At 37.8% G+C, this 17,256-nt stretch overlaps 1 protein-coding gene across 1 annotated transcript in view; it reads right to left on the bottom strand.

The window, feature by feature from the left end:
• The window catches only part of CDK14 (cyclin dependent kinase 14), a gene marked incomplete at both ends in the record, with an annotated part of 240,919 nt that overhangs the window by 114,729 nt on the left and 108,934 nt on the right, over positions 1-17,256 (bottom strand). Inside the window, one exon of the mRNA XM_079538094.1 lies at positions 2,923-3,017. Within this exon, the coding sequence (XP_079394220.1) occupies positions 2,923-3,017 (95 nt within the window). The remainder of the gene's footprint in view (positions 1-2,922; positions 3,018-17,256) is intronic.

Raw genomic sequence — 17,256 nt, forward strand, 5'->3', positions numbered from 1 at the left:
CAGTAATTACATAGAGCTGATATAAGAGTTACCAAAGCATAGAAAGAAATTATGCCCTACTGCTTATACTGAATTATTTTCAATTAAGTTCTTTTATTTGAAAGGAGCAAGCCTCCTTTCTTAACTTCCACAGAAATACGTAGCATTCCTTACAATACCAAAATGTTTATTGTATGGACCATGAAATTTCCCAGCCATACAACTGTCACATATATTTTTAAAGATTGATTTGTCTTGCTTCCTGTTACTGTCAAGGTTAGAAAGTTCTGTCATGTTCACTTGTCTAACAAACTTCCACAAAAAAAGAAAAATTCTAGGTAGAGGTACTCAGGGAATTTAATCACTGCCACGTTTCCTTTCGGAGGATATTCTGCTTGCAGCTTTTAACTTATTATTGTAATGCATTTTGCTCTGAAAAGTGCTACATGAAATTAAGTTTTATTCTACTCTTTCAGGCTGAAACCGAACACCTCCGATAACCTCAGACATTTCATCAGTATTAATTCCCGAACGAAACTGTCACCAAACCATCAACCCAAAGTTTCCATTTGCTGGATTAGTAACCATTGATCCCAAATTTAATTATGAAATCTAATTCAAAAGATTTTTATTATATTTGAAATGGCCAATAGTAATTAATGACAATAGTGCATGAGCTCCATGACGTTCCTTTACAAAGTAAATCAAACTCAAGCCTCCAAGGTTTGTTCAGCCTGCCCTTCAAAAATGTCCACCACTCTGTAGCTTTAATTGCATAAGTATTTCTATTGATTTTTGTAGAAATCACACGTAATATTGAGTTAAGCCCTGCACAGATGTTTTAAGAAGCATTACAGACATGGAGTTCAATAACATCAATTATATAGTTAGATTGCATAATTAACCAGCCAAAATTGGTAAATTTGAATGGGCAACCTTAATTCTTGTCTCTGCACATTCATACTGTGCACTGAATGAACAAAAAAAGAAAAAAGGTCTTAGTGATCATGCAATTAGAACTGTATCATGCACACAGTTTAAGATATCCTCAAGCATGAAGCATTATCTATCCGATCAGCCCATAACTTCACACTACAGAATAATGAAAACAGTCTTTTTAAAGCAGTTCTGTCATCTCACAGAGTCGGAGTAAGCTACAACATGATTAAGATGTATTCCATACGCTGGTTAGAGAGAACAAGACACCCTTCCCCTTATTCCTCAGCATCACCTTTCCAGACTCTGTCCACCAGCCAAAATAGCATAATAATAAAATACTACTTGAATCAGTTGCTTGAAACTGTTATCAAACAAAATCCTCTCACAGTTTTGATTTCTACCAAACACAAGGGAATAAAAAGGTGTAGCACCAGCAGTTTTGATCACAAAAGCACTGTTTAAAAGTAAATATCTAAGTGAATTCAAAAGAACTGCTGCTGCATGAGGTTCAGTCTGTGCCCATGCTTACTAAGGGTGGCAACCGGATATAACACGTGGTTGAGAGCTAGAGTTTATAAACACTACTATTGCATGAAAAATCCAGAAATTTGATATTAGTATTATATGCAAAAACATCTATTTTAGGGATAAAAATAATATTCTACATACCTAATTTCTCAGCCATTTCCGACTAAAATAGCTAAATACAGCCAAAGAGAAAAAGAACTGTATGAACTTGCGTTCATGTCTGCAAGTAATTCTACACTGACTGTTAAATGAAATTAAATACCAAAGCTTTTCCTATGCTAATACAGTTTATAAGTTAGGGACAGAGGAATCACGTTTTAAGAAAAAGTATTAGATTTGCATCATACACGAGGAAAACATACGTAATGCATGCAACTGCTCAGTAGGCTCCTGTAAATGAATACCCTCATTATTAAAATGTAGCATTTCTATGCAAATAGACAGGGTAATCAGCTTCTCCCAACAAGAAGTCGTGGACTATCATGTAATGATTATGCCATTATATGGTGGACATGCATGCTCTCAAGAAACACAGAAAAAATCTCATCTGCCTTAAGTAGGGACATAGTAACAGTAAGTAGGCAATTTCCCATTTCTAAAACTAAACGAGTAATCACTGTGTGTTATAAATGCAAAGCCTTACTGACTGCAACACAATAACAGATATTATGCTGAAAATTCAACCTTCTCTAAACTCATTTGTTTCTTTTAAATTACATGTTGTTGGACCCTTCTGTGAAAACTGGGAGGTTAATTATGATAGAACATTGCATAACTCCAAAGCCAAATGCTGAAGTACTTCTACATAAATACCGTATGTTTGTCTCAGGGAAAGCGAAACGATTAATTAGGAGTTGAAGCCCAAGACTTTGGAAAGTAATTCTCTGAACACAATTAGATCGTTACACTGTATACTGTGAAAACTGAGGTTTTAATTAGTAGCTAAACCATGAGCTATGGCAAAAATAACAATAATCTGAAATTCTGAATTTTGTGTCAGATTTTGTTTTTTTAACTGACATTGTTTATAACAAGACATTACACAGAAGCCAGTCACAACAAAAGCCATTTAAATTTGTCACACTCCTCTGATGAAGGAACTACCTGTTAAGAATTTTGTTTTTCTTCTTACCTATACTATCCTCATCTACTTTAAAATTAACTGTATTACATTAATCAAGTAAATGCTCTAACATTCCTAGTTACAAGCATAACTAGGAAGCTAAATAATGAACCGGTTTGGAAAGTCCTTACAGAGCCTATAAGCCACATCTCCAGCTCTGACTCTGGTCTAGCCCACCCCGCTCTCTGTTTCAGCACACTTCATTATAAAGCATCATCTCCTTTAATCTCCACTCTTCTAAAGAAAGCACAGTGTTATTTTGGCCCAATTCATGGATCACTGACAGCAAATGGCTTTTCCATAGTAGTCAATGCATTCTGAAATGTATTGAGAACGTTAATAACTCTACTCACCACATATTCAAAAACGAGTGTTAAAGTCTCCTTTGTGTGAATGATGTCATGAAGCAGCACAATGTTTGCATGTTTCAGTCCTTTCAAAAGAGAAGCTGTAAAGGAAAACATACATGTTATTTAAAAAGAATCAAAATATTTCACTTTGACGGGCCTATTTTTTTTAGTGACTTGGATGATTATTTGACATCTTGAACTTCACAACCTGATAACCAAGAGTTGTACTTCAGCATCCTTTAACTCTATGGACTTCAGTGCAGCTGAAGACCATGTGTTCCTATCCAGTGTGGCGCAGCAGCATGATGGCTAGAGGAGGCTTAGCAGCCTCCTTCAGGTGAATCAATCATTAACTTTGAGATAGTAACTTCTAGAGAGAGCCAGGGAACTTCTAGAGAGAGTAGACTGGGAATTTCTAGAGAGAGTCCAGTAAGATGATGAGGGGCCTGGAGCATCTCCCTCATGAGAAAAGGATGAGCAAACTGTAATTGTTCAGCCTGGAAGAGATTGAAGGGTGATCTTACCAATGCTTATAAATATCTAAAGGGCAGGAGCCAAGTGCATAGGTGTAGGCTCTTTTTGGTGGTGCCCAGTAGGGACAGGATAAGGGGCAAGAGGCAAAAACTGAAATGCAGGGATTTTCATCTAAACTTAAGGAAAAAAAATCTTTACTTTGTGGGTGACAGAGCACTGGAACAGGGTGCCCGGAGTGGTTGTGGAATTATTTCTCTGGAGATGCTGAAAACCCACCTGGTTGCTTTTCTGTTAGATCTGCTGTAGGGAACCTGCTTTAGCAGTGGGTTGGACTTGATGATCTCCAGAGGTCCCTTCTAACCCCTATGATTCTGTGATCCTGATTAAACACCAAGTTTTACTTCAAAAGAACATATTTTTGTCTGAGCCTGGGAGGGTTTCATGTGTTTTTTTCTTCAACGTTCCAACACAACAAATTTCCAACCAAATTCTAAATCTCTCATATGAATGATATTTTAAGCTGTAATTGCCCTTTAACTTACCCAAAGAAATGAGAATAGAAAAATGGTGTTGTCACCAAATACTTTTTCTTTAACAGAACCAGTTCATGTTTTCAGACTAGTGACAAATAAAGATTTGGTGAACTTCTAGGTGATCGCCCTCACTAAATTTATTTTCCTTCAGAATGCATATTTTATGTTTATACCATAATACATATTAAATATTCCACAAGTATGGCATATTTCAGCAATATGTGCTGACAAGCCATGCGTTGTTACCAAAGTCATGCTGTTTTGTCACCTCATGCATTCATCTGAACAGGCCTATCAGTCACTACAACAAAGTAAATAATAGATACAAAGACATGCAAATGAGTGGCATAGTTCAGCAGTGAATAACAGGGAACTTCTTTCTCTCATCCTTCTTCTGTCATAGAAAATAACAAATCACCAAATGACACTGTCAATTTCTAAGCCAGCATGCGTCCCTCTCCACTGCTGTGTAAAATGGAAGTTAAGGAGCTCCCACAACACAATTACCCTTTGCTCTCCTATCGAAAGTTCTCCATTAGACTGAGGTAACTCCAGGGGTTATCTGGCTCTATATTGGGGTAAGTACAAATCACAGCTCATAATGGTCTTTAAGCGATCCAACAAGCTGATGCCATTCAAGGAAGAAACACAATAGCAACACAGTATTTGGAAGGATCAATGCTGTCCTACAAGTATCCTCAGCAGCAAAACCCCAGATCTTAGTAAAGGGGAAAAAAGCATACAACAGCTTCAAAGCAAGTCCACAGATAGCCTATTCCTGAACCTGCTAGTAAGCTCTATAACCAGGAATGTGGCAGCATTCCATCTTGAGTGAGGAGGTGAGAAACGATGCCTCCCGTGAGCTGATACAGCTTGTGCAAAACAGCTCATGGCACAGAGAGTCCTGTGCCCTGAATACAATGCTACTGAGCAGTAAATTCACTATTACGATTATTAAGCACTTGATCAATGCATCTCTAGTCCTGATTAGCACTGCACAAATACAGTGGAAGTTTTCTTCTTCTGAAAGGAAAAGGCATGTACAATTTTTCACAGGAGATTTTCTTGGAGTAAATTTTCAAAGGAAACAGTGAAAAAATGCTACTGAAAGAGAGAAAGACACAAACAACAGACAATTAAAACAAATATTCCAAAGGAGTAGTTCTATGAGAGATATTTCTACCACTTGCAGTAATTGAGCTTTTTCCAGTGCTACTGCCAAATAGCCACACATGCAGAGAGATTGGGAACATAAAAAAATCTATGTCCTGGCAGAGCCTCTGTCAAACCATAATAGTATTTATGACCTCTGTCAGCTTTTGCTGTTCAGCCCATCACTTGAGGCCTCTAAATCCTCTGGTTGGCCATTACTATGTTACTAAAATCTGTATATGGGTCATTAAAGCTTAAACAGTACATTGAAAGCAGCTTACCCTGAGGTCTTTGCAAATATTCTTTCCTCTTTGGTCCCCTCCCCCCTTTATTTATCTTTTCTAATATCCAATTCTCTCCTTTTACAGTCTCAGTATTCAGTATCCGCTATATATTACAAGAACCACAAAGAATCACTTGTAGCTTGAGATTGTTGACTTCTCCCTTGGTCCAATTGAAATATAGTAAATAATATGGCACAGAAAGTAAAATCATCTTAATTAAGCTAATTTTACATCATGGAAGCAAGAGGAAATTGCACTATGAATTTAAATTGCAACAAATCAAGTGCACCTAACAGAATTAACCCTTGGGTTTGCCTATCAGTACTGTGATTCTATTACTGATAGGATCACCAGTTCTTTGTGGAAATGTTACCTTGCTATAATGAGGAAAAAAAAAAAAAAAAAAGAACACAGAAAAAGAAAAACAAAAAAGAAAAAGAAAAAGAAATAAAAATAAACAGAAAAAAAGAAAATAGACCTGTCTGAGGTAGGAAAGCTGTTTCTTTTTCCATAAAGCACTTTAAAAACAAAATGAAATGTGAACTGATGGTACTTGGGTGCTTTTTTCAGAAACAGTCCCTTTGAGAACAAATGACCAACACACCTACTAAGTTGAGCACCTTTTTGCTTGAAGGGGATGAAACTTTGGATGAACTCCACTTATTCAAAGACAAAACCCAGAAAGTCACATGCAAGAGAACGAAAAGCAGAGTCCGGGGAATTCATCAGCATCACTCTGAGGCAAATCTGACTTCAACTTTGAAGCTACCAAAGCAGCTGCTGCTGGAGCTCCATGAGACACCAGGTGATCCTGTGCCTGATGTTACTATGTGAACAAAACATTGTCTTTGAATGCCAACTCAGTCCAGTGGTTATCACCCACAGATCTCACACAAATATGTTTTCTTTTAAAATAAAAGGACAAAAAATCGGTGAAGAAGATTACAACAAATCAGGTGTGGGAAAAACATACTCATTTATCCTTAGTACATATTCTTAAAAACAAAATTGTGTAGCGCTGCTTCAATGCTGCTTTCTTTTTTCATCCTCTGTATTCTACATAAGATAAACAGATGGCAGCATTTTTAATTCATTTCCCCAAAGAGTTTTGAAGAAGCACAGTAGCACATGACGATAAAATGCTTTTTTAAAACACTTTGGACAAAACATCATATGCACCTGAGTGGACAGGTGCTTCTTCTGTCACATGTGTTTACACGTTCTCTTACAACAAATTCTAGCATTAAAAAACAGGGCAGAGAAATTAGTGTCATACTTCAATAATTAATGACGTCCAAAAAGATCATTTGAGTGACTTGTACAGAAGTTCATGACTTGAACTAAAAGTAATGACACTCAGCACTTATCCATCAAGGACTAATACCATATTTGCATACCTAAAGGAAACACATTGTATTTGCCTGAATAACCATTACAGATTTCTCCTCCGACAAGGAGATGCTCTCATCTGTTATGAACTCCTGGCAATCTGCTTTATTGCTTGTGGTGGTCAAGGAGCCTTTTGCTGTTCCCAAAGGAGCTGGGTTCTAAAGTATGCTCCCTCCATGAGCAAGTCAACCCAGATGGACAGCAGCCAACTCCTACCCAAAACATGAGCAGCATTAGTAAATCAGTGCCTTGCTCCCTGCAGGGTTTACAGCATCAGCTCAAGCCTGGCACTCCACTAACATAGCCAGACCAACACTGACTTACATCCGGAAGGTTTGGAAAGCAAGCAGGATCCAAACGGTCCTCTGAAAAAGTCTATTCCATCCTTATGATGTCACATTTCAAAGCTGCTTTTCACAGTCAACAAAAGTAACTACTGTTATCAACTCCCAGGCCTCACATAGGAAGAACGTTTTACTAGCAGCACTATCAAAAATGGTATCATCTTCTGACATGGGGAGCACAGTCAGCCTCAACATTAATTGCAGAGCTTGGATCATCTGATCACAATTTGTTCATTCTTGCAATTCCTGGCTATCATCCTGTTCTCGCTTTGTGAAAAATCCTAAGTCTCCACAGTGGCCCTAGATAAAAGAATCTCTGATGATTTCTAAATTGCCTGGTATTGCAGCAGCCTTGAAACTGTTCTCAGCAGTAACAAAACATCTCAGCCCTCATGCTGCTCGAATTTACCATAATGTACAACTGCTACTGCTCCTCTCACAGATTACATTCTGTATGCAAAGGCCCCAGCCTACTCCCACCCTCCTTCCAAAAAGTGACTGTGACAATGCTGCTTTTCTCAGTGTATAGTAATTGTGGTACCCTCTGAGGCCACGTACCAGTGCTCACCATCTCAGCAGCTTGCACACTGCTCCTCACAAGTGTTGTCCTTTTTCACTAATGTCACCATTACTCTCCTAATATTAGGAGAGTTTTATTCTTCAAGACAGCATGTTGTAGCAGTTTGTGCCTATTTCATATCGTTAACATAGCATCTTGGCTGCACTGTTTAATTTCTGAGACACTGAATCATGCAGATTGTAGTCAGTATCACAGATTTGGGAAAGCAAGTGATTTGCTCTATTTCAGAGCCAAACAACGTATCTGCAAAATTCTGTGGCTTGTCACATTCTGCAGACACAAAGACACTTTCTGACAGAGTGCCAACTTCTCATAAGCAGTTGGGTTCAGTCTCTTAATTCTGATATCTCTTGGAAAGATGCTTTTAGTGAGAAAACTTTCACAGCTTTTTTCTTTATCATGTCTTCAGAACAAATACACCCAAAAGCGCCTTACTGACTTCACAAATCACAGAAGTTCTGCTTCCTTTCCCAGAAACTTATGTTTTCAACTACACACATTTTATAGTTTTTTGTTGTTGTTGTTGTTGTTGTTTTTATTTGGCCTCCAAGGACAATGCCCCTTATGCTTCTCAACAATGTCCTACACAGAGGAATACTTTGCGTGAAAAACAAGTACCCAGAACCATGGGAACAGGAACCCAGCACAGGAACAGGAATTCACCACTCTGTGTTGGTTTTGCAGTAATAAATGTGCAGAAATTTCCTCCTCAGAAACACAATCCCCCAATCCACACTTTGCTATTTTCGAGCTCACCCATTTGAAATAATTTGCTAAGAGCACATAGATTCATTTTCCTACAACCCCTATATTACACAATTCAATTCAGCAGAACTGTGCATCCCTGGTGAGACCACAGTGACCACAGACTCCCCATGTTCTCACTGCAGGATAAATTCTGCAAAGTGATCATTATTTGTAATCTCAGGTAATTGACTTCAGAGCTGCACACCGGTAAATGCACAGAATTAGCTAGCTTCTGCTCTGATCTCGCAGAGCACAATGCAATGAAGATACACAGATCATAGTTCAGCTTTGAAAGATTTCTAGGAAGGAATTTCTTAAAAATTTCATAGGTCCATGAGCTACAGGAAGAGCAGAAAAAGCAACGAAATTCCAACTGGTGATTATGTAGGCTTAGGTGAATTACCTACTTTACAGCCAACTCCGACCTCATGACAGTCTCTGCTAGATTTAACAAATGTCCTTTATTCCAGTTTTCATTAAGTCACGGGAAAAATGACAGTTTGGCATTAAGGAAGTGCCTCAAATCCTTGCAATAGAGAATTTGCCAGCCTCTCAACTGTAGGCTGCTTTGCTGAAGGAGTGCTTGGAAGACATGAGCCGCATCTACCTCCTCAGGCTGAAATTCAGTCTGACACATGAGTGGGCTGAACTTTTATCCAAGCATTTATTTTTTGTGAAATTTCTACTTACTGCTCCTACTTGAAAATGCGTAATATTATTTAAACCAGATATACAGAAAAAGAGCACATATAACAACAGAGGCACCTTCAGCATTTCTAAAGAGGCTGAAGCCACTTTGCCTATTGAACTGTAACAATGCATTGGAAAGACTGATCAAATAAGCACTGAAAAGCATTACAAAATAATATACTCACAGATATACAGAAGACTGCTGCCATGTGAAATAAATGTCTCTTTCGTTATGTCCTAGATACAAATTTATGGGTTGTGTATTGTTCCCGATGTTCTTCAGACACAAGTACACATGGAGGTCAAAAATAATGAGATATTATCTTATTAAAGCCAGACTGTCATGGAAAAAGACTGTAACATGCTGCTCATATCTTGACAGAGCCAGTCATATCTTGCCTTCACTTCACTTTCAGTACTCAACAGGAGGAAACTGTGTAAACCGAAAACACATCAGTGCTTATGGAAAACAATTCTACAACATAGGCAAACATGTGAGAGCGCCTGCAACCTTTTTGTACACAAATACCATGACTGGGACTAATAGCACAATGTACTAGTAAAACTGTCACTGTTTTATTAAGAGCTACTTTTTTTAGATTTGCTATTTTGCTGAATTTCAGACAGTTTTCATTTAAACATCTGTATTTTATCATAAGTTCTCTGCAAATTTTCAGTATAATCAGTTCCTCCATTTCTCAAAACATGGGCTTAAGTAACACCTTCCATAACCCTCAGTAATCTTCCCCTTGAAAAAAAAAATCCTCTATTTGAGTCAATACTTGAAACCTGAAAATATTTCAGATTTTAATACAGAAGCACACATTTCGCCTTCTCTGTGAAAACCCTTTAAATTTGGTCTGGTTACAAGATTTTGAAATCACTTCTTTGGATCAGACTGACAATAGGTACGTCATTATGTAGCATACAACTACACAACAGCCTTATATGAACAAAGGAAAAGTTAAGAGCAAGTCTGTGGGAGAAGGAGGAGTAAAATTTTGGAAAACGCTCTTGCAACTGTTGGTTCTTAAAGGACAGAAGACAGGCACCTGGGCTCAGAGATGGACTGTGAATGACTGGGATCCAGGACTCAAAGACAGGAAACCCAGATTACCCCAGCAATGACTCTGGAACTGAGTCACAGATGAGAAAAAGGAATGAGGAATGCAGAAAAGGGGAGAGTGCATGAGGGGTTACAATCCACAGTGGAAGTCAGGATGGAAGCATAAAGAGAAATAAAAGCCAGAGGACAACCAGAGAAAGGGGGAGAGTGCGCAGACAAGGCAGAACAGGGACAGAGCACAGAGTATGGGATGAGCAAGTATTGAAACTCAGGGCAAAGTAAAGGAGCGTACAGACAAGTAGCACATATTCTCCACTTAAGCCCATATCAGAACACAAGATTCCTGGTATAGGATTACCAACCTGCTGCTTTCAGCAGAAATCAATGAAAACACCTGGCACTTTTCTCCATTTCACTAACTTGAGTTAACAGATAGAAGCAAGCTAACGTGGCTCCCAGCTGGTGTTTCAGTTCAACTAGCACATGTCCATATGAAATACAGAGCTTTCAAATACAATGAAACAGGAATGTAGACGCAACATCAGAAAATGGAATATGGATTTCCACTTGATTTGTCAAACAAAAAATGATATAAACAAAAATTTGAATCAAAATAAAGCAAACCATGCCAAGTGAAGTGAAGAAAGAATACATTTATAGCGGCTTCTGCATAGTCACAACTACGAGATAAGCTAAAGCTTTCAGCACACAGTTGCTTCATTAGCTATCTTGCATTTATCTTGCATCTTGACAACCTTTAAAGTCACCATCTAACTTATCCAGCAGTGACTGCTTTGTGTGCCTGTACAGAACCCCAGAATGGTTGAGGTGGGAAAGGACCTCTGCAGGTCATCTGGTCCAAATCCTTCTCAAGTAGGGACATTTGAAGCACTAATTGTTCTCAGCTCCTTTTTTTTTCCCTCCAGAGATTGAAGAAGTGGTTATTGAAATCTAAGTTTTATACAGGATCAAGCGTGAATTTGATCCAGCAACTTGTCCAGCTTCACTGGAAGGCACAACGTTCTTTGTAGGATCTTGCTCATTCACTAGAGAAGTTAAATGACCACAGGACCAAGCCAGAGGAAAATTCTCCAGACTTTCATCCTTACCTCTTGGCTTGAGTCACTCAAGCTGAGATCATTAACATGATCTTTATTTTCTGGGCACGTGCACTTGAGATCTTCATTCACAGTTATAAGAACTAAGAGGTTCTTAGACAATTACTACGGAACCCCAAGTGCCTCTGTACATTCATATTATTCAACACTATGCAAGTACTTTGAAAGTCAGCAAATATCTCAAAATCACCATTCAAAAAAAAACACACTTCAGCAAATGGGGTGATAGGAAGATAAACAAATATTTGCCAACTAGTCAGAGTACAGTGATAAGTAGTCTAGAAAAATCTCAAAACCATCTGTTTTAATAATGCACAGTAGGTGCATACAGCTAGAGCCACGCAACAAGAACACTGAACAAAATTAATCATTCAGCATCTGACAAGGCAGAGATCACACAGCAGGAGCAAATATGGTGCTACTGTGTAATTAAAGAACTGCACTGCACAAACAGATTAAGTTTTCACAGATAATCTTAGTTCCGACAACTTCTGAACAATTGACTTTATAGTTGTAATAAAAACCTGCTGCAGTACATGGGTACATGCCATACTGGCATTACACATTCCAAATGAGGGTCTAAGTAACTGAGCACCTACTGAAATCTTTGACCTACAGAAGTCAGTGTGAGTACTGTTAATCATTTTTCCTAATGCATTATGTTCAAGAAGAAATCATCTAACTGCATTTAACTTCAGTGAGTGATTTCTTCGTATGTAGAAGATAGGAAGGAGTTTTGGGAAAGTATTTAACTGCATTAACATGAAATCCAGTCACCCACCACCATATTTTATCCACAAGTGAGGAATACAAAAAAAAAGGAAAAAAAAAAAAACAAAACACAAAAAAACCCCACAACCCTATTTACTAAAACCTTCTTTTTTGCTATAATTTTCTGTGGGGCATTTCCTCCAGCAAAAATACTGCATGAAAAGGAGAAAGAATTATTTCTGTCAGCATACACTTAAGACTGCAGGAAAAAAAAGCTAGTGGCATACGTCTTGCTTTTTTTCTTTTTCTTTTCTTTTTTTTTTTTTTTTTTTTTTTTTTTTTTTTTTTTGTAAAGAGAGAGAGACAGAAGCCTTTAAAGGATCATGTCAATTTTCTTTTTCTGGGCGGGTGAGGCTCAACATGCCTCTTCACTTACAGCTGGAAAATGATGCTGTTGCGAACATGGCATTGCTTTGTCTCTTGTGGAATGATGTAAAGGTTAAAGAAAGGCAGGCTCAGAAAGAAGCTGGCAAATATTATTTTTATGAATATTTTAGTCAATAGAATTACAGTGAAGGCATGCTGTTCTGCTACTGAAAGGAGAATGACAATGTGTATATGAAATTTACATATTTTATAACAGTAAATGAAATCCAATCACAGCGTAACTAGGACTAAAAAGCAACTTAAAACAATGAATTACTAGACAAGCATACTTAGAATACTAATAGTATCCAGAACATTTACATATATTTTTAGGGACAGGGAATAACCTTAATTCTGTCTACATCTCTTTGATGCATATTACGTCATTTGCATGAAATCTTTCCTTCCCATCCAAAAAAGTGCAAAGCACATAAACAATGAAATGGCAAGGTTCCCTGAAAAATAAAATAAAATGGTGATGAAGTAATCTGGCAGACACTACAGCAGCAAAACCCAGTGATAATTACAGTGAGGGTTATTGCAAAGTGTTTTCCAGATGAAAGAGGCTGCATTACAAACTACTAATGATGCTGTACTACCAACAGCAAAGAACTTTGGTGCCAACACTGGCAATCACCAGCTTAGCAATCATATCTGAACTTCAGCATTCTTTTCACATCTTAAGGACCTACCAGCTTACAAAGAGTAGATATGATGTGTTCCTCCAGTCTTTGCCATGGGTATTCTATTCCCTTCATTCTCACCTTAACTGCCATTTACTCTTGCAATTCATAGCATCCATCATCAATGTTAATTGAATTTAAGGTGAAATCAATTAGGAAGAAACAGAAAACCGTAAAATAGACCCACACGATTTTTGCTTTATTCACCCTGGAATACAGTCAAATCTAAATCAGGATGATGGCCAACTTTACAAGTTTACATCCAAATGACATGAAGATCTGTACTACGCTGTCAGTGTCTAGAGCAGCATGTGCTTATTTGAACCTTATGAACAATGTTCAATTTTTAAAAGGACAAAAAATTCCTTAAAGCAAAAAATGACAAGCACTGCATGTCACTATATAAAGCAGCTGGCCCTCACAGAAAGTAAGAGAGGTGCCAGTAAAGAAAAGAGGGGCTGCAGGAATGTCTCAGCTTCACAAAGCTGACAGCCACAGCCGATAATGACAGGGTGATGATAAAGTTAAGTGATGCTAACATCAACAAGAAACCCAGTTGAGGTAAGTTAGTCATTTCTAGCCCCTGTGTTTGGAAAAACAAAACAAAAAAAAAAAACAAAAAAAAAAAAACAAAGCAAAAAAAACCAAAACAAAACAAAAAACCACAAAATAAAACAAAACAAAACAAACCATAATTTTCAAAGAGAGATTCTGAATTACCTGTGTAAATACATTGTATCAACAAAACTGTAGATCTAAATCCATACTGGAAGTCATTCTGAGCAACAACATAAACAAAACGCACCCAAGAAACACGAAAGCATACATTAAAGAGATCTGTCAGCATAACCCATTAACACCACAGGTGGTAAGAAATTTTATATTTTTTTAAAAGGCCAACTCAACAACTAACAGCTCGTCTGTCTCCTACTTGCAGACATAAAACATCACTTTCCAGTCCTCTTGAAAATAGACTTGCTTCTTCTATCCTGTTGTGTCATGCATCAATTATGAGATAATTATATCAATTTCATATTTGCTTTTCCAGATAAGATTCTTTTTATAGAATCATAGTAATTAATAATAACGGTCTTAAAATTGATAGTACAGCCTCATAAAGTACCAGCTTCTGCAAGACAACACTATTACCTTGCCAAACTTTAATCAGATGTCCTGATCTTTTACAGTTTGTGTCTGACAGTGTTTGTTCCAGTCCAAACAGGTCAGCCTTCTCCAAGAAAGGACTCGAGGACAAAAGCACTCTTTAATGTTGTTGACCTTATCTTCAAACAGTTCTCAGATCTTATGCACTGAAAGGCAGCCACCAAAAGTTGCACTTCAGGTCAAGGACATGTTTTTTCTTGTTTCTTGAAAATCTGTCCAATTTGTCAAAGTTTATATCTGGTCAGTGGAAAAGTCTACTTCAAAGCTACTCTTTATAACAGTTAAAATCTCCCAAAGAATCCATTCTCCCTGAGCACACTCAAACATTCAGATATTTGGCAAAAGCAAGGAAATTTGAGCCAACAAGTTTGAAACCAAATGTCAGCTATAGATGGGACTATGTTAGCAATAAAGCTCTTCTGATAGTTCCCCCCAGAGTACACCGAAACTGTTCTTGGATGAACGTATTTCCAAGCCTGTTTGATTGCTGCTCCCTCTCACTCCTTATTGCTGTAATGACAAAAAGGCTGTGAAATGCTGCCCTGCCCACATAGAGTCCCATCTCAGCCCCATAGGCTCCTGGCTGAGGCCTCCGACCCTTCCCATCTTCCTGTGACTGCTTTCCACACCTGCTGCTGCATTGAGTGGCCTCTGTGACTTGAATTCTTCCAGACCCACCAACCATTCCTAACTGACAGTTTTCAACATCGCTTTTCTCCTAGTTCTCCTTTCTATCAGCACTCCGATACAGGCATTGCCAAGTATCTCAGTGAGGCAGGCTTCCTCTCCCAGGCTGTGCCAAAGCACAGCAGAAAGGGGAACAAGGATGGAAAAGGTTAAAATGGAAGGAAGACAGAAGGAAAAAAAAAAGAAAAAAAAAAGCGCATGGATAATGCATATAAAGTTTTTAACCTGATTGATATCATGGGAAAAAAAACAACAACAACAACATACAAATAAGTTTTTTCTTTTTCTTCTTCCTTTTTTACACTTCTGCAATGCAATATGGCACATGAAAAATCCCCTTGTGAAATTGGCTTAAGTGACATCCAGAAGTTCAGGAGAAACCAATGAACCAAAATCAGAGCACTTAGATCTAAGTCCACCTTCACCCATATGAACCCTAAGACAAAGCTAATTCTTTAATAGAACTCTTTAAGCCTGTCTTGATTATTATTACGGTTGAACACAGCAGTGACCTGCTATCCAAAAGCATGAGGCATACAATGGAACAGAAAACAAGCAGGGTGCCTTAGTGAGCAGCTGGATCTAGAACTACTACAACCGGCCTAAATCAATGCATTTCTCTTCCACTTTTAATTAGAAGGATCAAAGTGAATAAAATACTCCTAGGTTGTGTGATTCAAAAATAGGTATAGCAGTCATTATAACTGATGAATTCTTTGTATTTACAGAAATCACGTGAGGGAGAAATGAAACTTTAGCTTAATCCAATTTGATAGAGCACAAATTACACCATTCAGCGTACCAATGTAGCTCCAATATTGGACCTGAAGATCTTATAAACAAACCAGTTAAAGAGAAGACTATCATCTCACCAGCTGAACCCCAAAAGATTGTCCAGCACAGACACAAGGCTTCTTGGTGCTGTGCAACAAAAGTTGAATGCTTCCAGTGTTGGTGACAATGCTATGACCACAGTTTAGGAACTTAACAGAAACATCATGGCTTCTATACCTCTAAAATTCTCTGGAAAGCATGAAGTTTTCTCTTCATGCAAGTTCATTTGGAACAGTATTTTGGCATACTACAAAAGGTCAAACACATTCTTACTCTCTAGAATTGAAGTGAGAATACCTAAATATGCAGGAAAACACAGCTCTGGCACTATGAAGTCCTTGGAGCTCTTTACTTATTGTGAGTAAATTGAAGAATGATTTCAACAATACCACCAAATTTCTAGGGCCAAGTTTCTCTGTTAAGAGAACACTTGAACCAGGAAAAAAAGTCACAGCAATTAGGATAGAAATATATGCTCTCAGATACTAAAGAATTTCTTTACCAGCATAGCTAATTAGTGTGTATACTACTTCAGGCATTCCTCAACAATAGACTGCAGCTCTGAAGGAACTTAGTAAATGAGGAACACCAAATTCCTCTTCCAACACACGCCGGAAAATTTTGGCAATAAATCAAGAACTGAATGCATCCGAAAGTCTAAGAGCAAATTCCAGTTCAGACATACACATTAAAACAGTGGCAGCCAAAGTGCTAACACTCAAAGTGCTAAACCCTAAATTGCCACCTCGGTTCAACAATTCAAACAGTACCAGCAGTTTGGATGCAGAACAAAAATATTCCCCAACAGAAAAAGGAAAGATCAGCCCATGAAGCAGGCATGAGAGCATCTCTCATTTATACCTAATTAGAGCTCAGCAACCTAGTGATGACAGATCACAGACTTCAGCAGGTCCACCAAAATGCCTCTCCTCCAGCTGATTAGGATGCTTACATTGGACAGACTGAAAATATTCAAAACAGATGAGATCTCTACACACAAACAAACCTGGTCTGAAGCACATTTATCACCCAAATTTCTGCGTGAACAGGACAAGATACACATAAAATATCTGAGAATAAATTACAGTCAGGTACCTTTATCTCAAAGGTATTCTTAACCTTAACCTATGAGTGCTACACATTGTAGTAACTGGGATGGTGCCATTGCCATTAAAATTATCCGCTAATTTTGTTATTAACATATTATATATGTTTTTTTTCCAATATTTTCTTGGCCATTAATACGCACTGTTAATAAGGCCTCATCCTTTGCTGCGGTTTGGCTTTCATTTCATTCAAGGAACTTTTATAAACTTGTTTGCATAATTCTCAAAGATGTTGATTTGTAATTCTGTCAATGATTTTACAAGGTTAATGGCCTTTGCAATTAAATAAACAAATGAGAAACTGAATGACTTCAATTTTATGCACTTCAGTCAGCCATAAAAACAGCAG

This window comes from Tetrao urogallus (assembly GCF_951394365.1).
Source record: "Tetrao urogallus genome assembly, chromosome: 7".
NCBI lineage: Eukaryota > Metazoa > Chordata > Aves > Galliformes > Phasianidae > Tetrao > Tetrao urogallus.